This window comes from Melitaea cinxia, chromosome 5, assembly GCF_905220565.1.
Source record: "Melitaea cinxia chromosome 5, ilMelCinx1.1, whole genome shotgun sequence".
In the NCBI taxonomy this organism is placed as follows: Eukaryota; Metazoa; Arthropoda; class Insecta; order Lepidoptera; family Nymphalidae; genus Melitaea; species Melitaea cinxia.
Window position 1 is genome coordinate 2289970 of NC_059398.1, and position 26799 is coordinate 2316768.

The following is a 26799-nucleotide window of genomic DNA, read 5'->3' on the forward strand; positions in this document are numbered from 1 at the left end:
AAACACTTAGCACTTCTGTTGTTTATGCCGTGTTGTAAATTATAAGGAAATTACAATGAAGTCCTGTTGTAGGACTTTGTTTAGACAGTTTTAGTTTTGAATTTGAATGTTTGTTCGTATTATTCCTAGACAAAGTTCAGTAAATTGACTTGAGTTAAACATGTGTTCTGCCTTGGGAAGTAATAAAGCTGTTTATAAGACTTAAATTCATTTGACATAATCTACTTATATAGGAAAACATATCATTAATCAAGTCTGAATATACCTTATTACCGTCAAGATATTTTCTACATATATTTTTGCTACATAAATGATCATATTAAATCAAGAAGAGGAACAATTCTTAGCGCACCTTGACCCGCATACCTGTTGTGCACGTGATCGATGGTGTTCGGCGTGAAATATCTCAATTCATTAGTCGGCCATGGTGCCGGAGCGCGGTGTCGTGCGGATTGTGCAAATTACCGCCATTGTTTGTAAATGATTGGCTGATTTTGTTCTGTGCAGGAATCGGAGATCCATCGAAACTTACATCGTTATTGTTCTTAAATGTGTTACAGATTTCTTTAAAAATTTAATTTTTAACCGACTTTAAAAAAAAGAGAAGATTCTCAACTCAATTGTTTTTATCGAAAATTGGTGCTTGTCACGTGGTCTCAATACAAATTTCTATTTGATTACTATTTATTAGCAAGATCTGACAAGCTACAGTTTTCGAGTTATCCCTAATAATTTGTATTGTACTGTAATTGTCGATGTAATGTGAAGGCGGATTTTTCTGTATATAATTGTGTTTGCTCACAAACGAAAAAAAACCGACTTCAATTTCATCGACGAGTAATACAACGTAGATCGACGAAAAAATAGTCAAGTAACCACGCGTTATCAAAGATTACTCAAAAAGTAGTTATCAGATCTCGATAAAATTTATATGTGACCACATGATAAACATCAGCTTTCGATTAAATTAAAAATTATCAAAATCGGTACACCCAGTAAAAAGTTATTGCAGATTTTCGAGAGTTTCCCTCGATTTTTCTGGGATCCCTTCATCAGATCCTGGTTTCCTTATCATGATACCAAACTAGGGATATCCCCTTTCCAACAAAAAAAAGAATTATCAAAATCGATACATTCAGTAGAAAGTTATGCGGTACAATACAACGTAGGTCGACGAAAAAAGCGTTAAGTAAAAACGCATTATTAGATAGAACTCGAAAAGTAGTTGTTAGTTCTCAAATAAATTTAAATGGGACCAATTGACACACACCACCTTTCGATTAAAAAAAAAATCGTCGAAATCGGTCCACACGGTCAAAAGTTCTGATGTAACATACATAAAAAAAAAATACAGTCGAATTGAGAACCTCCTCCTTTTTTGGAAGTCGGTTAAAAAACAAACACAATAGCTCGTTGGCGCATTTTGTAGTGGCCCTGCTTTCTGTTCCACAGGTGGCGGGTTCGTTTCCCGCCTGAGTCTGGGTGTATTGTATTTATATATTTATATATGTATTATTTCTATGTATGTTTATGAAAACAGTCGGCTGTTACCTCTAACACAAACATTAAGTTGCTTAACATGGGAACAGACGACCGTGTGTAAATGTTATAAGATATTTATTTAATTATATTTTAAAACGTTTTAGACCTAATCGTTCTATTACATAAAACTAAGAGACTTAACATCAGACATCGGTAAACAATTTACAAAACAGCGGTCTATTTCAAAAATACATGCAAATTAAAAAAAAAAAAAAAAACGATACTAATTATAGCATTAAAACTTTATATAATTAAACATTATAAGCACAATATACGTTATTTAAAAATATTCGTATAAGTATTTAAACTTGTGTTAAAAATTAACACATTTGATTAAATTAAAACGATCTTAATAAATAATTTTATCTAAAGAAAGGAATCTCTCAACATCGCACTAATTGTACGAGCATCGTATCACGTCTGTGTATTTACATACGAAGAACTTTTACTTTTAAAATCGATACGATTAAACTTCGCTCCAATGTTTGACGACAAGCTTGAACCGAATTTGTACTGATTTTAATGTTATAAAATAAAATCAGTCTTAATCACAGACGCTGGGTGATGTGTTCTTATGCTGATAATATCAAAGACGGACTCTCAATAGGAAGTTTGTTAATATTACGTACGAGAGCTTGACGCAAAATTTAATGAGTGACAAAATGAAATGCTGTGTGGTTACGGCATCAAAGAATATAATAGCCACCCCCTCTCTTCCCGTGGGTGTCGTAAGAGGCGACTAAGGGATAACACAGTTCCACTACTACCTTGGAACTTAAAAAGCCGACCGATGGCGAGATAACCATCCAACTGCTGGCTTTGAAATACACAGGCCAAAGACGGGCAGCAGCGTCGCGATGAGACAAAGCCAGTTCTGCGTGGTAAACACATGAGTTGACAAAACACATGAGATGAGAGACAAAAATGGCGTGATCTTGTGGAGGCCTATGTCCAGTAGTGGACTGCGAAAGGCTGCTGTGATGATGATGATGAACAAAATGAAACAAAGCAAGAGTTAGTAGGAAGTACATCACTACAGCACTCAAATTCCGTTCAGGCCATTTTCCAACCAAAAAGTTTTAATGAAAAAAGCTGAATTCCCTAACAGTGACACATAGGGCTTGCTAGACGATGTACACCACATATTAAATGAATGTGTTAAATACGAAACGGAGAGAGAATCATTGATGAAACGGTTTGGTATTAATAAATTTGATATATGTACATTTGTATCTGAGTTAACATAACCTTTCCCTGATGCAGCAGGTTTGTTAGTTAATATTGTCTTACATCATCAATGATTCTTCCTCCATTTTTAGACATAGTGAGAATTAGGGTTAGATGGGGCTGACATATCTGTGTGGCCGGGGCGACGTGACGAATGCTAGCGCAACCCCATCTCGCCCCACCTAGGCGGACGACTACTCACACGTGGTGGTTTTTTAGTCAGTAGGAGTCTGACATAACCCTCTGGCGCCCCCGCGCTGGAGGGTATCCATGAAAGATTTGCCTAACGTAAAAAAAATCTGTGCAGACAAAATTCCCTAAAAAAGAAAAGAGTTAAAAAAAACTTATTATGTAATTTGTTGATTAGTTTACCATCTCAATCATCTCAGTAAAGGAATGGTAAGAAAAAAAAAGGTGTATAATGCATATTATTATTAAACTCAGACAGATATTGGTAAAAGAGAAAAACAAAGAAAATTCGCAAACGATAAACAACCACAACTAACAATTTAACGGAGAACTTGAGATGTCAACAACGCAGAATGAGGATGGCAATATATAACAATTAATAGCTATGTAAAATATTGCAATATGATTGAAAATCATAATCGATATTTTAAAACGACCACATTATTAACTTCAAGTAAATTTATAGCATAATAATAAAGAAAGGAATTCCAATGAATTACTTTAACTTCCGCTTACAATAATTTTGATATACTTTATTGGAATAACGAATCGTCATTTATAAATGTACAAGCGGATGGTTGGATCTTTCCAGAACAGCTGAACAGACTTGATTGATATTTGGCACTGGGATAAGTTACAGTCTGCAATTTTACTTTTTTTTGCCTGGAAATTTTATGGTTCTAATAAAACAATTTCTTTTAGTTTTGAGTCAAGAGTGACATACGCTATTTTTATAAAAAAAAAAAAATACGGTTCGTGTGGAATAGCCTAAAAATTTAAATTGCCTATTTAAAAGATTCACATATACATATATAAATGCTCCATGCGTACGAAGTCATAGGTATTAGTTAGCATTCAATAAATGTCATTAATAATTTTCATCCAAATGTTTGAGTATTTTCCTAGACTTTCTAATGAGATCATTATAACTAAATAAAAATACTTCATATTAACATGGAGACATCGACATTCCTATCACGATAACTCGTTTATCCAAACATAATTACTATAAACCGATACATAAAAATACCAAACGCTTTCTAGAAGATACGAGAGCTTTGACGTTCATAGAGAGCAGGCAAAAATATACAATGTTCTAATGAACTTTATTTATTTATTTACACTTTCGCACACCAATACAAGGTTTTAAGAGCGTAACAAATGATATATAAAAATAGAATTTGCATCAGTTGCAACAGGCGGTCTTATCGCAAATACAGCGATCTCTTCCAGGCAACCTTTGGGCACAGGATTAAATAAGAAGTGTGGGATGGGGCGCAAAAATGTAACATACATATGAACATAAGAACTGTTATGTAACATACATATGAACTTTGGACCAATGCCGCAAATTCTTGGGCTCATTTAGACAATTGTGTAAAGTTCTTTAAACCACGCTAATACGTTTTTTTTTTGAGTCACTAGGCCGGCAAACAAGCGTACGGCTCACCTGATGGTAAGCGATTACCGTAGCTTGTAGACGCCTGCAACACCAGAAGCATCGCAAGCGCATTGCCGACCCAATCCCCAATCCCCCCAGGAGCTCACCTTACTCACCAACAGGAACACAATACTGCTTGAAAACAGTATTATTTTGCTGTGATCTTCTGTAAGGTCGGTACTACCCCAGTCGGGCTGCTCCACATTTTGAGCAGGAAATTCCTGCTGTGCCTTACCTCAGTTAAAATCGGTACGGTATCAATATTACGTTATTAAATAATAATACGGTTATAAATAAAGTAATATTTTTTTTTGTCTCGACAAACGTTTTAGTGAAACCCAATATGTTGTGATTCGTGAATATATTTATCGCTCTTACGGTAATTTCACTTTCGTTAATGCTTTCCGAAATGCAATGTCAACAATGTCATTCAACACTACCGCGTTAGGCTACGTTTCTACTGCGCCGGACCGACGGGTTTAGCGGGCCGATAAAACTGCTGGATAGGCTAGTAGTAATACGACTACTACGAAGCTGTTCACATTTATTCGGCGCTGGCGAATACCGGTCTCGGCATTGTTGCCGGTGGCTTTGTCACTGCGGAGAGCCGGTAAAACACAGGGACCGTAGTAATGTGTGTTTGTGTGCTGTGTGAGCCCGTAAAGAAGCTTTAAATCAATCAATGCCTATTTAGTTGTAATAACAAATGCTCACTCTCTATTTACTCAACTTTTAATGGAAATACATCACGATATTTGGAGTTGTATTCTATTTTGAAATGACTGTACCATCGATTCCTATCAAGTATCAGCACTCAAAATCAAAATCAAAAATAGCTTTATTCAAATAGGCTCTAAGAGCACTTTCGAATCGTCATTTTACAAATCAAAACTTTAAAAATAAATTATTATTTTTGTAAAAGTGAAGCTACCACCGATTCGGAATGTAGATTCTGCAGAGAAGAATCGGCAAGAAACTCCGCAGTTACTCTTTTGAAAATAAATATAAACTGTGTTTTAGTACAAAATTAGAAACATTTTGCATGAAATACAGCGTCACTAAGTCCACACATCTTTATCAACTATGTAATCCTGCACCGAGTAATAAGCTTTATCTATTAATATTATAGCTTTATCTATATATATTAATATTTTAATAAAAACTTAAAACTTGCACTTAGTCTACGATTTGATAGAAATTGAAGATGTATATGTAATGTCAATAGCACTCATATTATGATATGATACTAGCATAAAAAGTTAAAAATAATATAATATAGTTCCGTGTATTATTCATGAAAACAGCGGCCGGAGGGTTTTCGTATATTGTCCATACAGGCCATATTCGGTCGCCGTAAAATCCAATCTGATAAAGAATCGAGTTCGTTTTCGGGCCTTTCAAGTTTACCATATACAAAACATTGATTATTTTTTGTTGATTTATTGCATATAAAATCGCGTACGTCCTCGTACTTTCGGTTTCAGTTATAATCTTAAACCCATACGGTTCGAAATTAAATTTAATATGTAATCACGTTGTACTTGAACATTGCGTTCTCTGGCCAGCAATGGGCTGTTAAATTTTACGAGTTTTGATTTAAGTAATTTTCCGAAAATTTGAATCATACACAATTCAGAATTGGAAAAAATTAATGTCATTAACCTTACGTCACTTTTTACTTATGCTTATTGACTTTTTAAATATTTTCTTCAACTTTGTTGCAAGGAATATGAACGATAAACAATTGTAAATTATTTAACATTTACGACAGCAATCGTTGATAGAAATTACTTGTTTATAATTCTTATTTATATCTCGATACAGATGACGGGGCAGTGTAATTGAAAGTAAAAGTACCAGTACATTGATATGTGGCAAAGAAGCGACGAAATACGAATTCTTAATCAGTTGCTGCCCACGCGGCACCACTTCTTCACGTAACTTTCTATTGACCGTCGGCTCTTCAAACAAACGGACAAACGTCGTTGACTTTCGATATGCATAGATTTTAAGACTTGAAATGAATTTGCTGAATATTTGAGAATGATATTTTGCTGAATATTATTTTTATTTATACACACTATACCGTCGCTAACTAAATTTGTATACAAATAACTGTAATTTTTTGTAAGTGCAATAAAGAATATTATATATATACATACAAGACTCCCACCTTTATCGACGTGATTTAAATGCAATACTTAAAATTCTACGCTTGTTCCTGTAGCGATACTGCATACCTGAAACAATAAAAATAGTTTTTAAATACAGAAGCCACGTCGATGTTAATGTAAATTTAAGCAGCAGAATCCGAACGGCCGTGTGGTTTTTGCTTGTGAGTAGATTTTTATCTGTCGTACTAAATATAACTGTTTCGGAACACGCTCCGCTCGGGCAGTGGTTTGAACTCTCGTAACTGTCGAGCCACGAAGTTTTCTGGAAATCTTACGTCAGATCACAGAAGAATGTAACTCGGCGGCGTTTCGAGGGTATTATCTAGGCGGGATTATTGGGGAGCAATAAATAATAATAAAGCGGACAAGCGCGCGTTGCGTGACACACGCTACCGTGCGCCCGCGCCGCTCCGTGTACATCGCTACCACGACGATGGCACCGACAAACAGAGACTGTAATCGTGTAATGACACTCGAGAAAAGAGGAAGTCAGCGTTAAGTGATTTTGTTTTAAGGTGTATCATTATAATAAGCGTTTGTAAAATTTGTTAAAGATAATTTTAATACATAATTATAATAACGAATATTTTGTATCAAGTTAAGCAATAAGATGAAACAATTTTATTATCTATTATATACTGTTTACTTATTTATTATATACTGTTTATCGCCCCTTCAACAACATTTAAGTTAATATAGATAAGCAAATTTCGATGAAGGTGTAGAGATTGGCGTGATGAAGCGATTTGAATATTCACCGGAACGTCAATTAGCATGTGAATAATTATAAATAGCTATTAGCGCGATAAAACACGAACACTTTCAATATTTGTATGCGCGAGTCATTATGCGGGCCGTGACGCGCCGCAGCGGGTACAGATCACGCGCTCGGCTTTTGTTTCCAAGATGTAAATCACACCCCGGTCTTTAAAATAGAACGAGTCACCTCACGACACGAAATAACTTTGGCAATAATAATAATTTTAATAATAAAATCAGTTTATATTTTATTAATAAATTATACGTAAAATTAACAAATAAACATATCTTAAACGTTTTAAACAAAACACTTTAAAAAGTTATTGTTTCTTATTAGTCTTCGTTTTAGTTTTAGGTTCTGGCTCTACTGGAGGAGGAGTAGGTGGTAGTTGTTTATCCGGCCATTTTCGTTTTAAATAATCGACTAATTTGACCATGTTTATGGTCTTTCCCGTTCCAGAAGCAGGTCCGGCAAAACTACTTGATAGTTCCTCAAGTAAACCTTCGTCTAAGAATACGCTATTCATCCTCAGTGCCTTAGCAAAGACCTTAACATCCATTGGTTCTTTATTTTCTTTGTAAAATTCTAGAATAACTAAAGCTATATCTATCGACTTCTTAGACTTCGAGCATACAGCGTTAGCCCTGTTTAACACAATATCTCGCATGTCAGCACCAACAGGAATAAACTTCGGTATTAACCCTCCCCATGTTATAACTGCATTCTTTCTATACTTCAAAGATCTCGCGTCTTAACTCTAGAAATTCCGTTGTCACGAATACATTATCAAGTAAAAGTTTTTGGAGTTTAACTTTACGGTTTCTCAGGCACATCAATAAAAGTATATCTTTTGGAGTTAAAGGATTGTACGAGACGTCTAAAATAATTAAGCTTCGATTGTTTTCTAACCCATTCGCTATCTGTTTGACCGCTACAGTTGATAATTTGTTATTACTTAAATTCAGACACTTTAGATTTGAGTTTGACAGAAGAGTTTTAATTGCCTTCCCTACACGAAGACAGCTTAATGAAGTCCAAGATAAAATTAATTCTTCAAATACAATATTTTCGGATAGTTTAGTACACAAATTGAACACAGCATTCGGTGAAAGGATCGTATTCCAAGACAAATCAAGATTCGTCAATTTATTATGAGTTTCAAAGGCTTCTGTAAGGACTACCAGAGCTTTAGCTGTAAGATTATTATATGAAAGAATTATGTTTGTTAAATTAGAACCTAAAAATATTGCTTTAGCCAGGTAATCTACACCCGTATCTCCTAGATAATTTTTAGTAAGATCAATTTTTTGTAAAACTTGATTGATATGCAGGTTTGCAAATATTCGCTTTGCTCCTTCCGGCTCAATACGACATCCGAATAAATTTAATTCTTTTAAAGTTATATTTTCAATGAGTATTTCACCTAAATGATAACACCCATCTTCAGATATCCAATTGTCAGTTAAATCTATTACTTTGACATGTTTATTATTTTTGAGAGATATAGCAATAGCTCGAAAACCCATTTGACTTACACCATAATATTTCAAGTTGACTATTTCTTCTAATAATTCTTTATAGGAACTTCGAATAGGGCTAAGTTTTGATTCTTTACATAATTCTAAGTAAAGTTCTTGACCGTCGTCTGGATAGATAATCTGAGGTTTTGGATAAAGCAAAGCTTCTTTAATACCTGGATCCACCACACTTGGATAGTTGTAATATGGATGTCGAAAAACAGAACTCGCAGACAATGGAAGATATTGAGTACATAAATCACCATAGTTAGTCTGATTGTTTTTTCTTTCATCTTGATGATCCCCATTTATTTCAGATATTTCAAAGACATGTTCTTCGAAAGAACTATCTGAAGACGAATTTAAGGACTTTGTATAAAGTTAAATATTTTAGAAACGTTTTTTTGCAATTGCTCTATAGAAGACATAATACAATAACATAAAAATGTAAACTATATATAAATCAAAATATAACGTCCTTATAAAGTTGTAAAAACATCACAAAAACTATTATAATTTACATTCTATCAAATTATGACAGTCAAGCTCTTTTCATTTTCAGTCCAGCAATATCAGAGAAATAGGTCAGATCTAAAAATAATAGCTTTGATAAATCATTAAAAATGTATTAAGTAGTAAAGTATAAATATAATATTACTATAAAAAAAACATATGAAAAAATATAACCATTAGTTTTTAAACGTCAATTCAAAAGAGACTATTTTTTCTTTTTGTCTTTTCTTTTTTTATTAGATGGAGGTCGAATAGGCTCGGGTTCAGGCTCTGGGGGAGGGGTTGGAGGAAGTTTGCGATCTGGCCATTTGCGACGAATATAATCAACTAGTAAGCTGATACTAATCATTTTTGCTTTAGGATTTTTCGATACCGAAAATGCATTTACAATTTCATCTACGAGATCAGCGTCGAGAACAGCACCCGCTTGAATCAAAGCAATTCCAAAATCTTTCGCGGGCAATATATCAATATTTTCCTTTAACAATTGCATAGCTACTAAAGCTATATCAACTTTTTTCTTTTTATTTTTATTTGTTAAGAACTCAGCTCTATTTAGCACTATTTCTCTCATATCTGGTTCTGATGTTTGGAAACCACCAATTATACCACCATAAGTAATATTAACATTCTTTTTTTCTTTCATTTCTTTAATCTGTTTGAGTACTATTAGGCAAGCGCCATCAATAAACACATTCTCCATTAAGAGATTCTGAATTTTTACACTGCTTAATTTTATTTTATTAAGTACTTTTAAAACATCATCTGGAGTAAGTGGATTGTATGATAGATTTAGTGTTACCAACTTTTTTGCCTTTTCTAAATTTCCTGTCAAATTTCGTACAGCCTCCGCTGTGAGTTTGTTATTGCTAAGATTTAAGATACGAAGATTTGGACATTTTGAAACCGCCTTTAAGGCTCTTCCGATTCTTCCACTTGAGAGGGAATTCCAAGATACATTTAACTCTTGCAAAAATTTACTTTCCGCAAGTCGAGAAAAAAGATTAAGCGTTCCTTCAATTGGAGTAAAAAGATTATTCCAAGAGAGATCTACACAGGTTAACTTATTGTATGTTTCTAAAGCTTCCGCTAATACGTTTGCAGATTTACCAGTAATACTGTTGTAGCTTAGGGATATTTCTTTCACATTAAAGCCGCGAAAAATTGCTGCTGATAAATGTTCTAAGCCCATATCACCTATTTGATTTTTGTTAAGATTTAATACTTGTAGCCCTCTATTAAAGTGTAATCCAGCACATAATTGCTTTACACCTGTATGTCCAAGTCTACATCCCGTGAGGTTTAATTCCGTTAAAGTAGAATTGCTTATAAGCATTTCACCTAAATGAAAGCACGCGTCATCGTTCAAGAAGTTGTCAGTTAGATTTAATATTTTAACATTCTTATTATACTGCAGGGCTAAAGCCATTGCACGTACTCCAAATGGATCCACGCAATAATATCTTAAGTCTATGGAATCTTTGAGTAAGCCTTTAAAAAATGTTCTTACAGGGCAGCGATTCATTTCTTTACAGACTGACATGTATAATTCCTGGCCATCATCAGGATATGATACTTTTTCTTCTGGATCAAGTAAAGCTTTCTTGATACCCGGGTCTAGAACAGCAGGATAGTTGAAGTAAGGATGCCTCAGAACAGAACTTGCAGACATTGCTATATATTTGGTGCATATTTCACCACTGCTTGGACTGTACAGGCCTTGTTCATATAAAAGTCGCTTGGGGTTCTCCTCAGGAACCTCCATAATAAGTGATGACCATTCCTCCATGGGTACATCCTCTGAGATATCGTCAACAATAGGTTGATATACTACCTCGGTCTTTATTTCATGTTCTGATACTTCTGATGACATTTTCAGAATTAAATTGTAAGCATCAAAAATAAAATAAATAAAATATTTCAAAATGATAAAAAGGTTAGTAAAAATATTGAAAAATTTCAGTTAAATAGATATCTGTCAAGAAATTCTAATATAAATAATAGAAAATTAAATTATCCTGTCAAAAATATTACAACAAAATAGATTATATCAAAAGTTAGGTAAGTTTGATACATCCTCTGAGATATCGTCAACAACAGGTTGATATACTACCTCGGTCTTTATTTCATGTTCTGAAACTTCTGATGACATTTTCAGTATTAAAATATAAGCATCAAAAATAAAATAAATAAAATATTTCAAAATGATAAAAAGGTTAGTAAAAATATTGAAAAATTTCAGTTAAATAGACATCTGTCAATAAATTCTAATATAAATAATAGAAAATTAAATTATCCTGTCAAAAATATTACAACAAAATAGATTATATCAAAAGTTAGGTAAGTTTGATGTGTTAATAAACAAATAATAACTCTTTGTTATACTTACTAGAAGAAAATTAATAAAACCTTTATATTAGTTCAAATAAAGAAGTTTTAATTAAGTTTCACCGGTCAATAAGTCTTAGTAACAATTTTATGAAACAGCATAATTATGTCAAATATGGAGTCCAAAATAATAAGTCAAAATAAAAACAGTATTTCTATTTGAACTAGTAATTACAAGCTATAGAGTAAGTATAATATAGATGAGTTGCATTAACAAATAACTATTTACAGTAGAAAAAAGAACATCAAAAGCTTGCTAACATAAACTGTTAGGCAAGATGGTTCGTGTGTAATCTATAGGTTCTTAAAAACTTTTGCAAGGGTTTAACTGGGGTTTAATTACAACTGTCGATCGCGAGTCGCGCACGCAATGGTAAGAAATGAATCTTCTCAGATAATTGCGGGTGTTGTAGCAATCTTCATGGCGAACGGTTGAGTTTTAAAATCATATCAAGTTACTTTACTTGATATTTATTTCCATTATTATTAATACACAAGCTTGTAATCGCAATTTAGTAGGTTGCAAGTAACAAATACTAAATAATAAAACATCCGTCAACCCACATTGAATCAGTGATAATGATTCAAGTTACAGCACTGTTGAATCTGAATAGCGGAAATAACGATCTGCGTAAGATTACCGGTGTTGGCTGGATGAAGACAGTGAAAACCGGGATGTCTGGAGTGAACTTGGGCACGGAGGCCTATGTCTAGCTGACTGACTGAGCTGAAATGAAATGAAAATGAAGATTCATATTCCTCTTTATAGGCAAATGCGTCCAGCATGTTTGCCCAGTTCTGGGACGTTCAGTATGTGATAGTAAAAATATAAATATTTGATTACTGTCCACGCTATCGGACTAAAGTTTTCTTTTAACTCCAATGAATAAACTTGCTATAAAACAATTTAAATTAAATGTTTTGTAATCTGGTATACACTCTGGGTTAAATAGTCCCTTAGGCGTTCAATAAAAGTTTAAAGGCGCTTAATAACTGGCGTAATAACGTTAGCCGTATAAGTTTGATTAATAGTAAAACAAGGACGCAAAGAGATTACAAAATGTTAAATATAAAACTATATCAATAACTGATTTTAGGAAATGTATATTACTGCGACCTGTTCTATTGTATCTCAAAATAGCACTTAAGTAAATATACGTTTGACTTCCTTACTCAGAATCTTAAGAACATGATCTAAACTTAAATAAATTTAAGGCGTTGTTCAAGTCGTTTCTTAATTTATTAGGTTTGTCTAGAAATTCTTCGATCTTAAGCGAAACTCCAGTGAAAGTTCTGCCCGAGGGCACGGAAATGAGCCGAGCAGCGGAGGCGTTGTTAGTGTATGACGGTTGAAGACATCATCAGAGATAAAGTACACCACCCATCCATCAAAATGTCTACAAGCCGAGCGATATCGTGTTCACTGTTTAGCATGGCGTTGTATAACTTTAAAATAAATAGATGACAGATTCAAATCACCCAAAAATCATTTACATTTTATACTTTCAGTTTCATCAATCTTCATTGATTTGTCTATTTCGTTCGTATAATTTCATACGACGTTTTTCTACTAGAGAAAATGTAACAAGTTGCTTTTGTTCGGTCGGAGCGGAATGTTACGATAAGATTTATGTAGTTTGGTGAAACTAATCGAATTAGGGCGCGGTTGCACGCTAAATCGTCTAATTAATAGAATTTGTCTGTTTGTACGTTGTTAACCTCGCTATTATCTTTATCAACACTGTGTTCTAGGCCACAAACTATGCTTTCGTTCGTTAGCTGACTGCCACATTCTGCCATTTAATATTTAAGTAACTTTCTCTTTTTTTCTAATAAATGGTATCATGGATAACTCACTCCGATAATTTACCGTTATTCGATAGCCCTGGAGAATTTAATTCCAATATCTAAACTTAGAAAACTATTTGATATGCATTTTTAGTAAGACGTAGAAACTACGAAAACTATGTTATGAGTTATAATCTATGTTTGAAATTCAACTGTATACTATAAATTTTACACAGTAGATAAAACAAAATAAATCATTCCCGCCTATAAGATCATAATAGCACCGAGAATCTAAAATATTTGATTTAGAGAAATGGAAAGCCGAGGTCATTGTTTTCTCTTTGAAAATAAACGGATTAACTCTATTTGGATCTGCAATGGGAGAACAGTGGAAAGTTGAGATGGCATCAACTAGTGGCAATTTCGCAGATTTGCATAGCACTCAGTCGAGTCACTATTTAAATCGTGATAACAGCGTATTCTAAACAAACGGTTCGCCCGCGGTGCTATTATACGGCAGTTATGATAAATATTCGGAGTTCAATATCAATTTTATGACTTCAGAACTAGCAGTTTCAGTTATATGTGAATTTGTAACCACAATTCTTAATTAACCTTCACTCATGTTGGCTTTATGTAGGAGCAAATTTTTTTAAGTACTTAAAAATACAAATACAAGGTTTTTTAATTTAGCATCGACATATTCGGAGTCGAATGATTTGTTTCAGCATAACAATAATGCAAATTGCTCACTTTGACCAACTGGGTGCGCGTGTGTATGCGAATAAAAAACTAAACTGGCCTTAAAGGGCTACATGAGCGGACAAAGCGAATGGCGCTCATGAATAAAATACCGAACCAAAAACAATTTTCTGATAATTAGAGAAACTTATCTAATGTAATTCTTGTTGAAGTATTTTTCTAATCAACTCGCGCTAAAAACGGTTGAAGCATTTTATTGAGATTTTTTGGTTCGTTTATTAGTTTTAATTAGTTATATAAAAAACGATGTTTTAAGATCGCCCTTTTTCGGAAGTATTCATGATGATATAAAAAAAACATATAACTTATCCTTAACTTTTGAAAACGACTATATATATAAGTAGGTACCTGTTTCACGTCACAAATTCTGTGAACGTGTTTCCCACCATATTTCAAAAAATGTATACAAACTTTTTCGTAACAATGAAGATTGCAAAAAAAAACAATGATCCAATTTTAGGCTGTCGTTCAGAAGTTATGTGCTTACACTTTGGTCATAAATTTTTATCTATATCGATAGATTATACTACTGTAGACAGCATTTAAAAAAGCAAGGACGTATGTCTAATATTATTGACATTTTGCAATCTAAAGATCGATTAAATTCGAAGTCATTAAATCATCGATTATAATGCAATCCAACAAACATACAAATTAGATATCATACAGTACACTGTATTTATATAATAAAGCAACAAATGTAGCAACTGAGAGACAAAAGATTGACCTCAGTTTATTGAAGTCAATTACGAGCTATTAATCTTTGTATCAGCTAATAATGTAATTACCTATCAAACATTTCGTAATTAAACACTCTCAGGGTCAAATGTCCATTTCAATAAATTTAATATAAAGTAAATAATAACGCGAAGCATATTAGTTTGTAGTGTAGTAACATTTAGTTTATAAGACATGTATTTTCATTATATGTAGGCAGAATAAATCAGAACGTTGTCCGGAACACTTGTGCGCCTTTTACTGTATCTCCCCGTACCTCACACCTCAAGTTTAATAATATTTTAATACTTAGAAAAATTCTTTACAAATTAAAATAGACAAACAAACGAATACTGGGTAAAGCGTAATACCAAAGCGGTCATCCGCGCGAATGCAGCGCAACCATTGCTGGAATTTCATATTGCATTCTTGTATTATTTTGTTTTATTTATTTTAAGTTATTTTAATTACATCACTTATTTTAAAGTCCCAGCCGTCTATCCATGAACAATAGTTGTAAAAATACAAGCCATATATGGAGAAGAAAAAGTTAGGCATAGTAGTCCCTTTGGTTGCAAAACATTTAAAGAAATTTCCTTAGGTTTTGTACATTTACAGTTTTCATGTTCTGCCTAAAGTTCTAAATACTGATACACACTCACAAAATTATAAAGTAAGCGTATAATTTACTCGTTATAATATTAAATACTAGCTTTTACTCGCGGCTTCGCTCGCATTGAATTTTTTAAAAATAAAAAGCATCATATGTTACTTCTAATACCTCCAAGAATATGTGTACAAAGTTCCATGATGATCGGTTGAGTGGTTTTCAAGTGAAAGTGTAACAAACTTACATTCACATTTATAATATTAGTAGGGATTCTAATATTTTAAACTACAGCTTTATATAATTAATTGCTAAGCCCGCAAACTTTATTTTGCCATATATGTTATTAACCCCCTTAATCTCCCTCCTTTATAACTGAAGGGTATGAAAAATAGATGTTGGCCGATTCTCAGACCTGCCCGATATGCATACTAAATTTCATAAAAATCGGTCATCATCAGCCGTTTCGGAGAAGTATTGTAACTAATAAAAAATAAAAAAATAACAATAAAAAAAACACGAGAATTTGATATATAAGATGAAACAAACAACAGTTACTGCAATATATAATAAATATCAGTTAAAGCCTTTCAGAGACATGCCAGCTTTTGATTTGAAAGTTGTAATCAACATTATAAATAAATGTTACGACATATGATAATATTATAAATCGATTTCGTAATTTTTTTAATATGGCATATGATTAAACGGTTTTATTTAGCTCACCCCGTTTGTTTTATTTATTTTTTATTATTTATTCTTGGGTCAAATTTAGTAATTCAAATTTCACCCTCTTCCTGTCAACCGATTAATCTGAAATTTTGTATACACTTTGGATTTTGGTGACAATACAATTATGTTTATTCATTATCATTATAAATTCAAGATGGCCGCCGCTACAAAATGGCGGATAATTTATGTTTTATTAATCCCATCAATATGGGTATCAAATGAAAGGGCTCAACAAGCAGAATACAATATACTATAAAAAATTGAAATCCAAGATGGCGGCCGCTACAAAATGGCGGATAACGTAGGTTTTATCAATCCCATCAATATGGGTATCAAATGAAAGGGCTCAACAAGCAGAATACAATATACTATAAAAAATTGAAATACAAGATGGCGGCCGCTACAAAATGGCGGATAACGTAGGTTTTATCGATCCCATCAATATGGGTATCAAATGAAAGTGCTCAACCAGTATAATCAATGTACTATATAAAATTAAAATCCAAGATGGCGGCCTCTACAAAATGGCGGATAACTTAGGTTTTATCAATCCCATCAACGTGGGTATCAAATGAAAGGTCTCAACAAGTAGAATACAATTTACTATGCAAAATTGAAATCTAAGCTGGCCGCCGCTACCAAATGTCTGATAACAATTTTTTATCAATCCCACCAATATGGGTATCAAATAAAAGGGCTTGACAAGAAGAATACAGTGCACTATACAACCTCAATATTTAAGATGGGCCTTGCAATAATGAAGTACTAAATGAATTAAACAGAATACGAAATAAAAACTAAAAACTAGAAAATAAAAATAGGTAAAAAAACTTTTTAAGTTAAACGGTTTTATGTTAAACATACATTGCAATGTTTAAGATAAATGTACTAAAAACCAAAAAATAATAAAATAGATACAGTCGTGGGAATTATAAACATATGCATAGACTAGACTAAAATAAAACCGTGGGGCACGTCAATTGTCTACAAATTATCGACTTAATGTGCGATAGAAGAATCGTTTAATTCGTCGTTAAAATAGGCAGTTGGCCCGCAGACGGTGAGGAAATTACTTACTATTTTCTTGCTCATGGAAATTCCAATAGTTACATACACTCCATGTAAATAAAAGAGATGTTTCAACTAGTTTATCGTTGGACATTCACACTGCTGGCTGGCGAGGAATCGTTTCACTGCTCGTAGTTTGTCTTTAATCGACAAAACATATGATAAAAGTACTACTCGCTCACCACTATGAAACCCTAAAACTCGCTTATAATCGAGCTTGCTAGCTTGTTTCCACATTCTAGCCCTACTTATCACACGTCCATCTTTGTCGGTTGAACAACTGCATAATTATAGTGTAACATTACAAAACAAACATTTTAATCAACGATTGTAGACAATTGACGTGCCCCACGGTTTTATTTTAGTCTAGTCTATGCATATGTTTATAATTCCCACGACTGTATCTATTTTATTATTTTTTGGTTTTTAGTACATTTATCTTAAACATTGCAATGTATGTTTAACATAAAACCGTTTAACTTAAAAAGTTTTTTTACCTATTTTTTTTATTATATGATTATGATATGATTTATTCATTATCGTTCAAGGATTTACTTATTGTAAATCAATATTCATAATACGCTCGTCTGAACTTTTGTTTAAATAACTTATTTACTACCACTACTTATAGCCAGTTACTATGTAGCCTGTAGGCGTCCGGTTGCAGCGCCAAAAAATTGCTAGCATGATGCCGTACCATCTTAGCGCATCCTCAGTTCTGGCTACCTTATCCACCACACTAGCACCACTAATCAAGTAGTGACCTAACATTACTAATATTGGTATCATTTTAACATATTATTTTACAATACTAGTAAATAAATAGCACAGCTAAATCAACCAGCAAACACATTAGCTGTCATTAAATACATTTTTTAAAAGTAAGTTAAATATTAAATTTGAAAATAAAGTGATATAGAGATACGAATACCTGTAAAGTCACACGTGTTCATTAATACGCAGTAAATAAGATACAGATTATGACGTATCATTTATAACATCTATACAAATAAATAAAATACGAGTGTATGTTTGTAATATTAAAGTATCCGCTTTTTACTAAATGCATATGTATGGTATACACGGTACACATACCAAAGTAATTTTTTTTATAATTTTTATCTGTCTTTCTGTCTGTTCGTTTGTTCCGGCTAATCTCTGAAACGGTTGGATCGATTTTGACGCAACTTTCACTGGCTTTTTTTTTTTGATATCGCAGCGTAACCCATTTACGGGTGATATCCAGGATGCCCGGGTAGGCATTCCTAGACCGTATGTCGGCTTCAACACTTAGGGGTGCATTACCGACCAAAACCCCTGCGGGAGCCTTCAGCCGCTTTAATTGGAGGGTCCCGGATCTGCAGGCAACAGGATCCCTCCAGGGACAGGCTGGCCTCGGCGAAAAGACCAGACTTCTCCTCCATGGGGACTGTCATGGGGACTGACTAAACAATTAAAATTATTTTAAATGTTAAATAATATATTACAAGCGTTTCATTCCAACATGTGAAAGAACAAGAGAATATTTTAGATGAATTTCTACTTTGAAAGAAGGTAAGATAGCAATCGACATCCCGTTCAACACGGGTATCGGTTTTATGCACGCAAAACCGCATATCAAAACTAGAGGTCTAATAATCTAACTATTCAAATAAACTGATATGAACTGACAGCAAACTTAGCACCTAATCTATATTTGCAATGCATTTAAAAATACAAAAAAAAAAATCTATTAAATTCACAACTTGTCATTCGTCAGTCATAAACCCCGCACATGTTATCTGGAGCGAGGTGAAATAATTAATTACTCAACCATATTGATTCGTTTGAAAACAAACAGCCCTTGTTGCAATGACATAGAATTCAATAAGATAATTCTAATGCAATAGCGTGGGACATAATGTGAGGTTACGAGTTATATCTAACAACTGTTGATATGTTAAGAAAAATCGAGAAAAAATTTAAGCGCTGTTTTTGGCTTGAACTACATACTTCTGTTTATTGTATCGATTCGTCGTTTATAGTTTTTAGTAAGTTGTATTAACTGTTGAATGATAGATACGGCAATAATACTGGCTGTCTATCTACTACCTGCCTCTGTAACTGGTGCCTTTTTTCGTATGTAAAGGGAGTGACGGATAAGGTCTCAAATATCTTAAAAAAAATATTTTATTTTTTATTTCAATCTTGAAATCACTGTCAATCTAAAAAAAAAGAATTAAACCACTTTCTTAAGTGAGGAGGTACTAAATGCAAAGACACGTAAAAGTATGCGTTGTGTCTATACGAATCAACAATAGCATGTATACAAACAAAAATATTATTTGTACTATGAAGAGGCTTTTGAAGTCGGCTCCTTAAGAAACCTCTTTTATCGAGGAATTCGATTGTAAGTCACAAGACAGAAAAACGGCTAATAAACCACACATATAAACGTCTGGTATTCTAGACGTGGAACGTATAAAATCAATCAAAGCGATCGCATTCCGTCCCCCACAAACAACGTTATGAAAATAATAAGAATGCACTACAAGTAATAAAAACGGACCTAAAATTCCTCCCTAAAAACACAAGTCCCTATTCACTTTACGAACTTTTTGCAACGTTTTTTTGATCAAACAAAAATTCAAAATAAGCATGGTAATCGATAACCATCAAAGAGAATCCGTTTTGTATGTACGTCTTTCGCAAAGGTTTAATCGTGCGGCCGATGAAAAGCGTAGCAAAGCGATTACGACTGTCTTAATATAGTTTATAAGCAGCCCTATCGAGATCGTACAGGAACTTCGAGCGCGGATAAGCAGGCGTTGCTGAACGAAAATTAATGACAGAGGAATAACATTATTAAATTGAATTTGATGCAGAATCTTCAGATAATGTATCGGTTTTAATAATAAGTGAGGTTACGAATGATATATAAATCGTTTAACGGGTTTGATAAAAATTTAAGATAATTTATAGTCAATGATCCCTATCATTAATATGAATCGTGTGTCACGAGACATACGCTCAACATAAGCACCATCGCCCAGAGCACGAGGACTAAGAGGAAACTACGAAAATTGTCCTAAATAAAGCATTGTGAGAGATAAACTGCAAATCTTCTCTTATACGGATAAGAAACCTTCCGAAACACACATACGCACATTGTGTTCGAAATTCAGCGATACGTGATCAAAACGAAAGGTTTTTGAATAAAGAAACCGATCTTACAGTAACTCTCGCTGTCACTAACCCAGCTGTTAGTTCAACAGGGGATGTGGTGTAGTTCGCATCGATCGGATCGGGTATCAGAATCGAGATATCGTCAGTAATAACAACGTACGGTACTACCGACGCGAATGTGATTTATGTAACGAATTTTTCACTCAAAACCCTCATTGAAGCCGCGTACCTAAATATTAAATTATTCATCATAATTTCGCTTTTCGAGTATTGATAGCTATGTAACATGTATACTGTGTTGTAAGTTTTTTTTTTCAATTTTAATAATTACAGTCTTTAAAAACGAAAAAAATAACAATTTAACTAAGTAGTAAATTTTAATTCATAACTTTATATTAACTCTAAATAATAGTCAGTTCAGCTTATTGTAATCCAGTGCTGAGGCATAGGTATCTCCAAGTTTGCACCAGACTTTTTGGTTTTCCGCAATCCTCACCCAGCCTACACCGGCAATTTTACGTAAATCGTTGGAAAAAAATAATAAGAAAAAAAAAAAGAGTAATAGATATAATTATTATATCTTTTTGTTGCGTTCAAATGTGATCTTTTTTATTTTTAGTTTAGGTAGCCTCTATTTATAAGCGATAAGCATAGCAATGCGAAAAAAAGTTATTAATCCCGTACATTTTATTACATACTAGCGACTCGCCCCGGCTTTGCACAGGTGCAATGCTGATACTAAATACTATCAACAACAGAAGACGTAAGAATGTAAGCGCAAAAAAAGTGTTTGTTTACGACATCTCGTTAGAAATCTCTAAAATTATCAGTTTTTCTCTACCATATTATCCATGTATCATACATATAAACCTTCCTCTTAAATTACGCTATCTATTAAAAAAACCCGCATCAAAATACGTTGCGTAGTTTTAAAGATCTAAGCATACATAGGGACAGACAGCGGGAAGTGACTTTGTTTTATACTATGTAAAAAAATAAAAAAAATAAATAAATATAGATATGTATAAAAACTCCTTTTAGAAGTAATATAAATGAGGCCGAATATAATTTTATAGTCCCAGACCTTGACATTATGTGAAATTAACTTCGGCCAGAATTCACCTAACAGTTCGGATATGTATCCGTATGCATGAGTTATCGCAAATTACGCGTATAATTGTGTATAATCGTGAATAATTGTATAACTGATGCGTATAATGTACCCGAGCGAATCCCTTGTCCTCGCTGGTTGCGTGTCACCACGTGTTAAAATCAGTTGGGCATTCTAAGGTCTTGTCCTTTTTCGAGGATTAGATAAATTTATATTTAAACACATATTTAAAAATGCTTAATCTGTACTGTCCCGCACAGTAATCACGAAAGTTTTTGTTTAATTGTTTCATTTAATATCGGTTAATAGCGTCTCATATACTAAGCCAACTGTATCTGTGACTTCGTTCACAAAAACATGTTTTTAATTTTATCTGCTCTCCCAAAAGAACCATACAAAATTTGGGGATAAGAGTTATTGTTGTTCCACTGAGAAAAAGGGAACCATCCCTTACCAAGAGTAACAATCATAATCAGGTATGTAGTCGTATGATAACAAACGAAAACAACAGGTACGTAGTCTCTGAGGTATAGTGAAAAGATATACATAATAATAATTACAATACATTCTTTATTTGACCAAATACTGTTTACATCAGCCTTTTGTAGTCCACTACTGGACATAGGCTTCCACAAGTTCGAGCCAAAAATGGCGTGAACTCATGTATTTTGCCCATAGTCACCACGCTGGGCAGGCGAGGCGGGTTGGTGACCGAGAGCTTTGTCGCATCGAAGACGCTGCTGCGTCTTCGACCTATGTATTTTAAAGTACTACTAAATACTGTACAATTTTATAATCCGCCAAAATGTGTGATAGTTTATCGGCAGAATAATATAATATAATTTATGGATATATGAAACTTCTATAACACATTCTTAGCAGGTATTAATTAATAATAGTGTTGATTGTTGTTATGTGATATAAAAGATAAATTATCGAGTACCACTTGAATAGAATCCGAAAATAGATACAACACAAAAAATTTCAATTTTAATTAATCATAAAACGTTCTCACATTTTTATTAAATTTTTATTACTCGTCCACGCCGCGAGCAACGCCCACGAAACAAACACACTCGCTTTGTTTCTGTAAATTAATTTACAACGTAGAAAAGTTAGGTTCACTATCACTTCTGACGTTTACGACTCGATAGCATCGAATGATAATTAAATTTCAAAGATTTCAAAATCGATTATTAATATCGATTATACGTTACCGCAATCAGATGAGTCTCGATTATTACCTGAAACGTAAAATAAGATACATTAGAGAAATTGTAATTAGAAAGTTGCTCGTTAATTTTTTACTATTATCCATATTCTACATAGTATGCTTGTAGACGTCGATATTAATAAAGAATTTATTTTTATTGTTAATAGATGTCGTTTTATGTAATTAACTATTATTTCTACACAGTATATCTAAGACTTGTTTGAAACAAAATTACTTATAATTGTTTGTAATTTTTTTTATGTTTTGTATTAATCAAATGATCAAAATATGTTATTCTCTAATGTATACGAATACCGTACTAATAGCTACTTTACAAACTACAAAAAGAAGTAAAGATATTAACGTGGTAGCGTTGCTTATTTTGACATATGCATTAGTGAAAACAAAATGAACGTAAATAAGACGTATGTATTACTAATAAAATTGAACACATCCATCAAACAATAGACAACGCGATTACGTTAACGCATGCTCAATTCTCGACAGCATGTTCACGAGATTCATAGCTTAATGAAAGTTTCCGTGGAATTTCTAAGACGATGAAGTAAAAGTACGGAAAATACCGTCGTAATCACGCAAGGGAGACCTATTGCACTTGAATGATAAGGTAACGGCCACACTTGTGTTAACAAGCGAACAGCGAACAATTAGTACGATCTGCAAATGTTACCATATTTGTAAGTGCTTAAGATATATCATGTATTTTTTTTAGATTAGTAGATACAACTGTAGTCACAGCAAATTGCCGTCACACTGACGGTCACAATTTCGATCTCTGCTCATGACAATCGAAATTTGTACTCATGACAGCTGTTGTCATGAGCACACACACGCCTGTCAAAAAATAGAGATGCCAAGGAAAGAAATTGCACCTTGCAATTGCAATACAATTTTATAGAAATTGGTATATAAACATTAAGAGTCCAATGTTATAAGAAAACTAAAAAAATATTACTTTGAAAATTATGAACCTTTATTACGAAAATTATTCGAAAACGGGATGTTTACCATATTAAGCAAATGCGTTAGAAAGGAGGTAGTTCGGTATGGACACAGCTAAAGCCGTCAACATCTACCCGCAAACTTCAGTCTCGTGATCAAGACATTCGCAGTCAATGTCAAAATATCGAGCTCCGCAAAGCGAAAATAACAAAAATGGTAAATATCCCGTTTTCGAAAAAATTTCGTAATAGAAGTAACCATGTTAATCTAAAATCTTATGAACCTTTAGTTTTACACCTAGTACACAAATGTACTTATGTATATTTTTTTCTTGTTTGTATGCAAGACAACTCATGTGTTTAAATATATCTCGCTCTATAACACTTGTGTGCCTGAACCTTTAGAGTTATCTAGCGGCGCGTGTTGATACCCGTTGAATCTTTGATAAATTGCACAGAGTATAGGGTTGCCTAATTGTAATTGGATGTAAATATTTCATGTAAAAAACGAGTTCCATTTTGATATGGATACCGTACACTCTCCAGTTATGAAGTATTCTTCAAAATATTCATCTAATATATAAATTTCGTGTCGCGGTGTTTGTAGTTAAACTCCTCTGAAACGGCTTGACCTATTCTCAAGAAATTTTGTGTGCATATTGGGTAGGTCTGAGAATCGAACAACATCTATTTTTCATACCCCTAAGTTAAAGGGGGGAGGGATTAATAACATGAGGGGTTAATAACATTCAGTCAGCTAGTAATAGATAAAATATTACATTGTACACGATTAATTAAATAGAAAATCACAACGATTCTAAAGAAATTTCACTTTAAAAAAATTGTTAATTAATTTAGAGTACCTAAACTAGTACCATCCGACTATCCTTTTTCATTTCTAGGTGAAAGTGCATATACGAACGAGACAGCTACGCTTGCTGAGTTGATAATGAGCAAAGGAAACGGTGGTGCATTCTTCAGTAGGGTCAGTGGAAAGTGAAAGTCGAGGTTCTGACACTTGACGCACGTTTTTACTAAACGGTATTACGTGAAATTACAAAGATTTTGCTGTAAACATTGTCATAATCGAGATGTGCGAATATTGATTGTGGTAGGAAAGACTTTTGGACCAAATCAATCTTAAACGAACTTTTATATACTACTAGAAGGGGTACTAACCAAAATTGTTTTATCTAAAGGTTAAAAATTAGGAAATTAGAATTTTTCTTCAACACTTAAATTCCAAGTTATAGCAGATGATTTTTCATCAAAAGAGAGAATGCAGTCGCCTGCCCAAATTCTAGCACTTAATGGAAAATTGGGAACAATTTATAGCTCGGTGATATTTTAATATCTATCACATCGAAATCCTACCAGCGTGCTGAGCTCAATGCCAATTTAAATTTCCCATATCGAATATCGTTTCAACCGCACCCACCATTGTGTTCCCATTGACTGATCGCTTGTCAGCGCCCGACAAATCAAGATCGATTCTGATACTATTCTTAATTTGATGTGTTCTATCTCGACCACTCACGTGTTACCATGGTGTGTCTATCTCGCTTTATGGAAGTGCGTGAGCACGAACTTAGCGATATGTTTATATCATTTGTCATGGTATTTTTTTTTGGAAAGTAGATAACGATAATGTTTTGAACGTTTTACAAATGTTACGTAAAGAAGCAAACTAATGTATTAACGTCACATGTGTGTCAATAATTGAAGAAGAAAGTCGGAAAGGAGATACGATAAAAAATGATAAACTTTAATAACAGTGCCCAAATGTGAATCTTATATAAAAAGCATATTGTGAAAATTCAATGGAATTGAAGCAGAAATTAGTTATCTTCATGTTGACTGCATATCTAATATAATCTAAATACTTCATAATGCAAAACCGGCTCTGATCCCCTTGATTGTATATAAGGATAAATTATTATAAACCGCAGATGAATGGAATATGATACTATATCTAAATAAACCTGAGGCGAATCCACACTTGTTACTAGAGAAACGTGAAAGAGTTAGACGAATGGAAATATGTGCAAATGAGGAAGATCCAAATGCGACGAAAGGGTTAGTTGAATATTAGCTGAATATCACGTTCACACAGCCCAGCGTAGGGCGGAAGGCACGCGTGACCTGGCATTTCGTTGGATGCGCTTTAACACTCATCTGACGCAACGCTTTCTTGTGGCGAAATTCTTCAGATTACCTAAGTATCATAAAACTTTCAACTCGACGAGTAAACTCACCTAGTTACCAAGTTTCCGGGATGATGAGGCAAGTCGAGGTTTTTAGGTCACAATGTCGTAAATGTTTCAGCTGATACGCACAATGTTTGCATTAGACTAAATTCTTTTAGAATATCAAAGGTTACTTTTTATAACATCGATGAATATTTAACATCCTCATAATCTTTTCATAAGTTTAAATCAAACCGTTCTTTTATTCTATGAATAAAGGTAAATATTGTACCAAGACGCTGCTTTTGATTCGATCGGAAACAGTGGTCTTTATTACGAAACTAATATCTTCGAAGCAGATATCCCCAATACTCGACCTTTCAAATAAAAATATTTTACGCATCTGTGTTGACTTACACAATAAAACAATGAGAGTTAAGAATTAACGCCGCCGTTGTGTAATGGACATTTTGTTTTAAAATAGAAAGGCGATGGTTTATTGTGGGAAGTTAAAATTTATTGTGTGTTAACGGAATTCCGAAATTGAGGTTATCTAAACGTGTGACAGCCGGTTGAAGAATATAGCGGTTAAGGCTGAGCCTAGCAGTTTCTTAGGCGAACGGTACTCACATTGGAAATTAAATTGATAAGATTTAAGTGGAATTTGTAGAGTCACTAGTAAGTTAATGATATTTCTTATCCTCTTAAAAATTCCTTGTCGGGAGCGAGATTTTTTT

At 33.5% G+C, this 26799-nt stretch overlaps 2 protein-coding genes across 2 annotated transcripts; both read right to left on the minus strand.

Annotated features, from left to right (window-relative positions):
* Positions 1–7652: 7652 nt before the first annotated feature.
* Positions 7653–9349, minus strand: LOC123653656 (leucine-rich repeat-containing protein 74B-like). Its single transcript, XM_045589650.1, is given in 3 exon segments — positions 7653–8073; positions 8075–9219; positions 9326–9349. Coding segments are annotated over 3 exon segments (1590 nt in total).
* Positions 9350–9568: 219 nt separating this feature from the next.
* LOC123653658 (leucine-rich repeat-containing protein 74A-like) lies at positions 9569–11236 on the minus strand. Its single transcript, XM_045589651.1, has one exon. The coding sequence runs from the start codon at positions 11234–11236 to the stop codon at positions 9569–9571; it is 1668 nt and encodes a 555-aa protein (XP_045445607.1).
* Positions 11237–26799: the final 15563 nt, after the last annotated feature.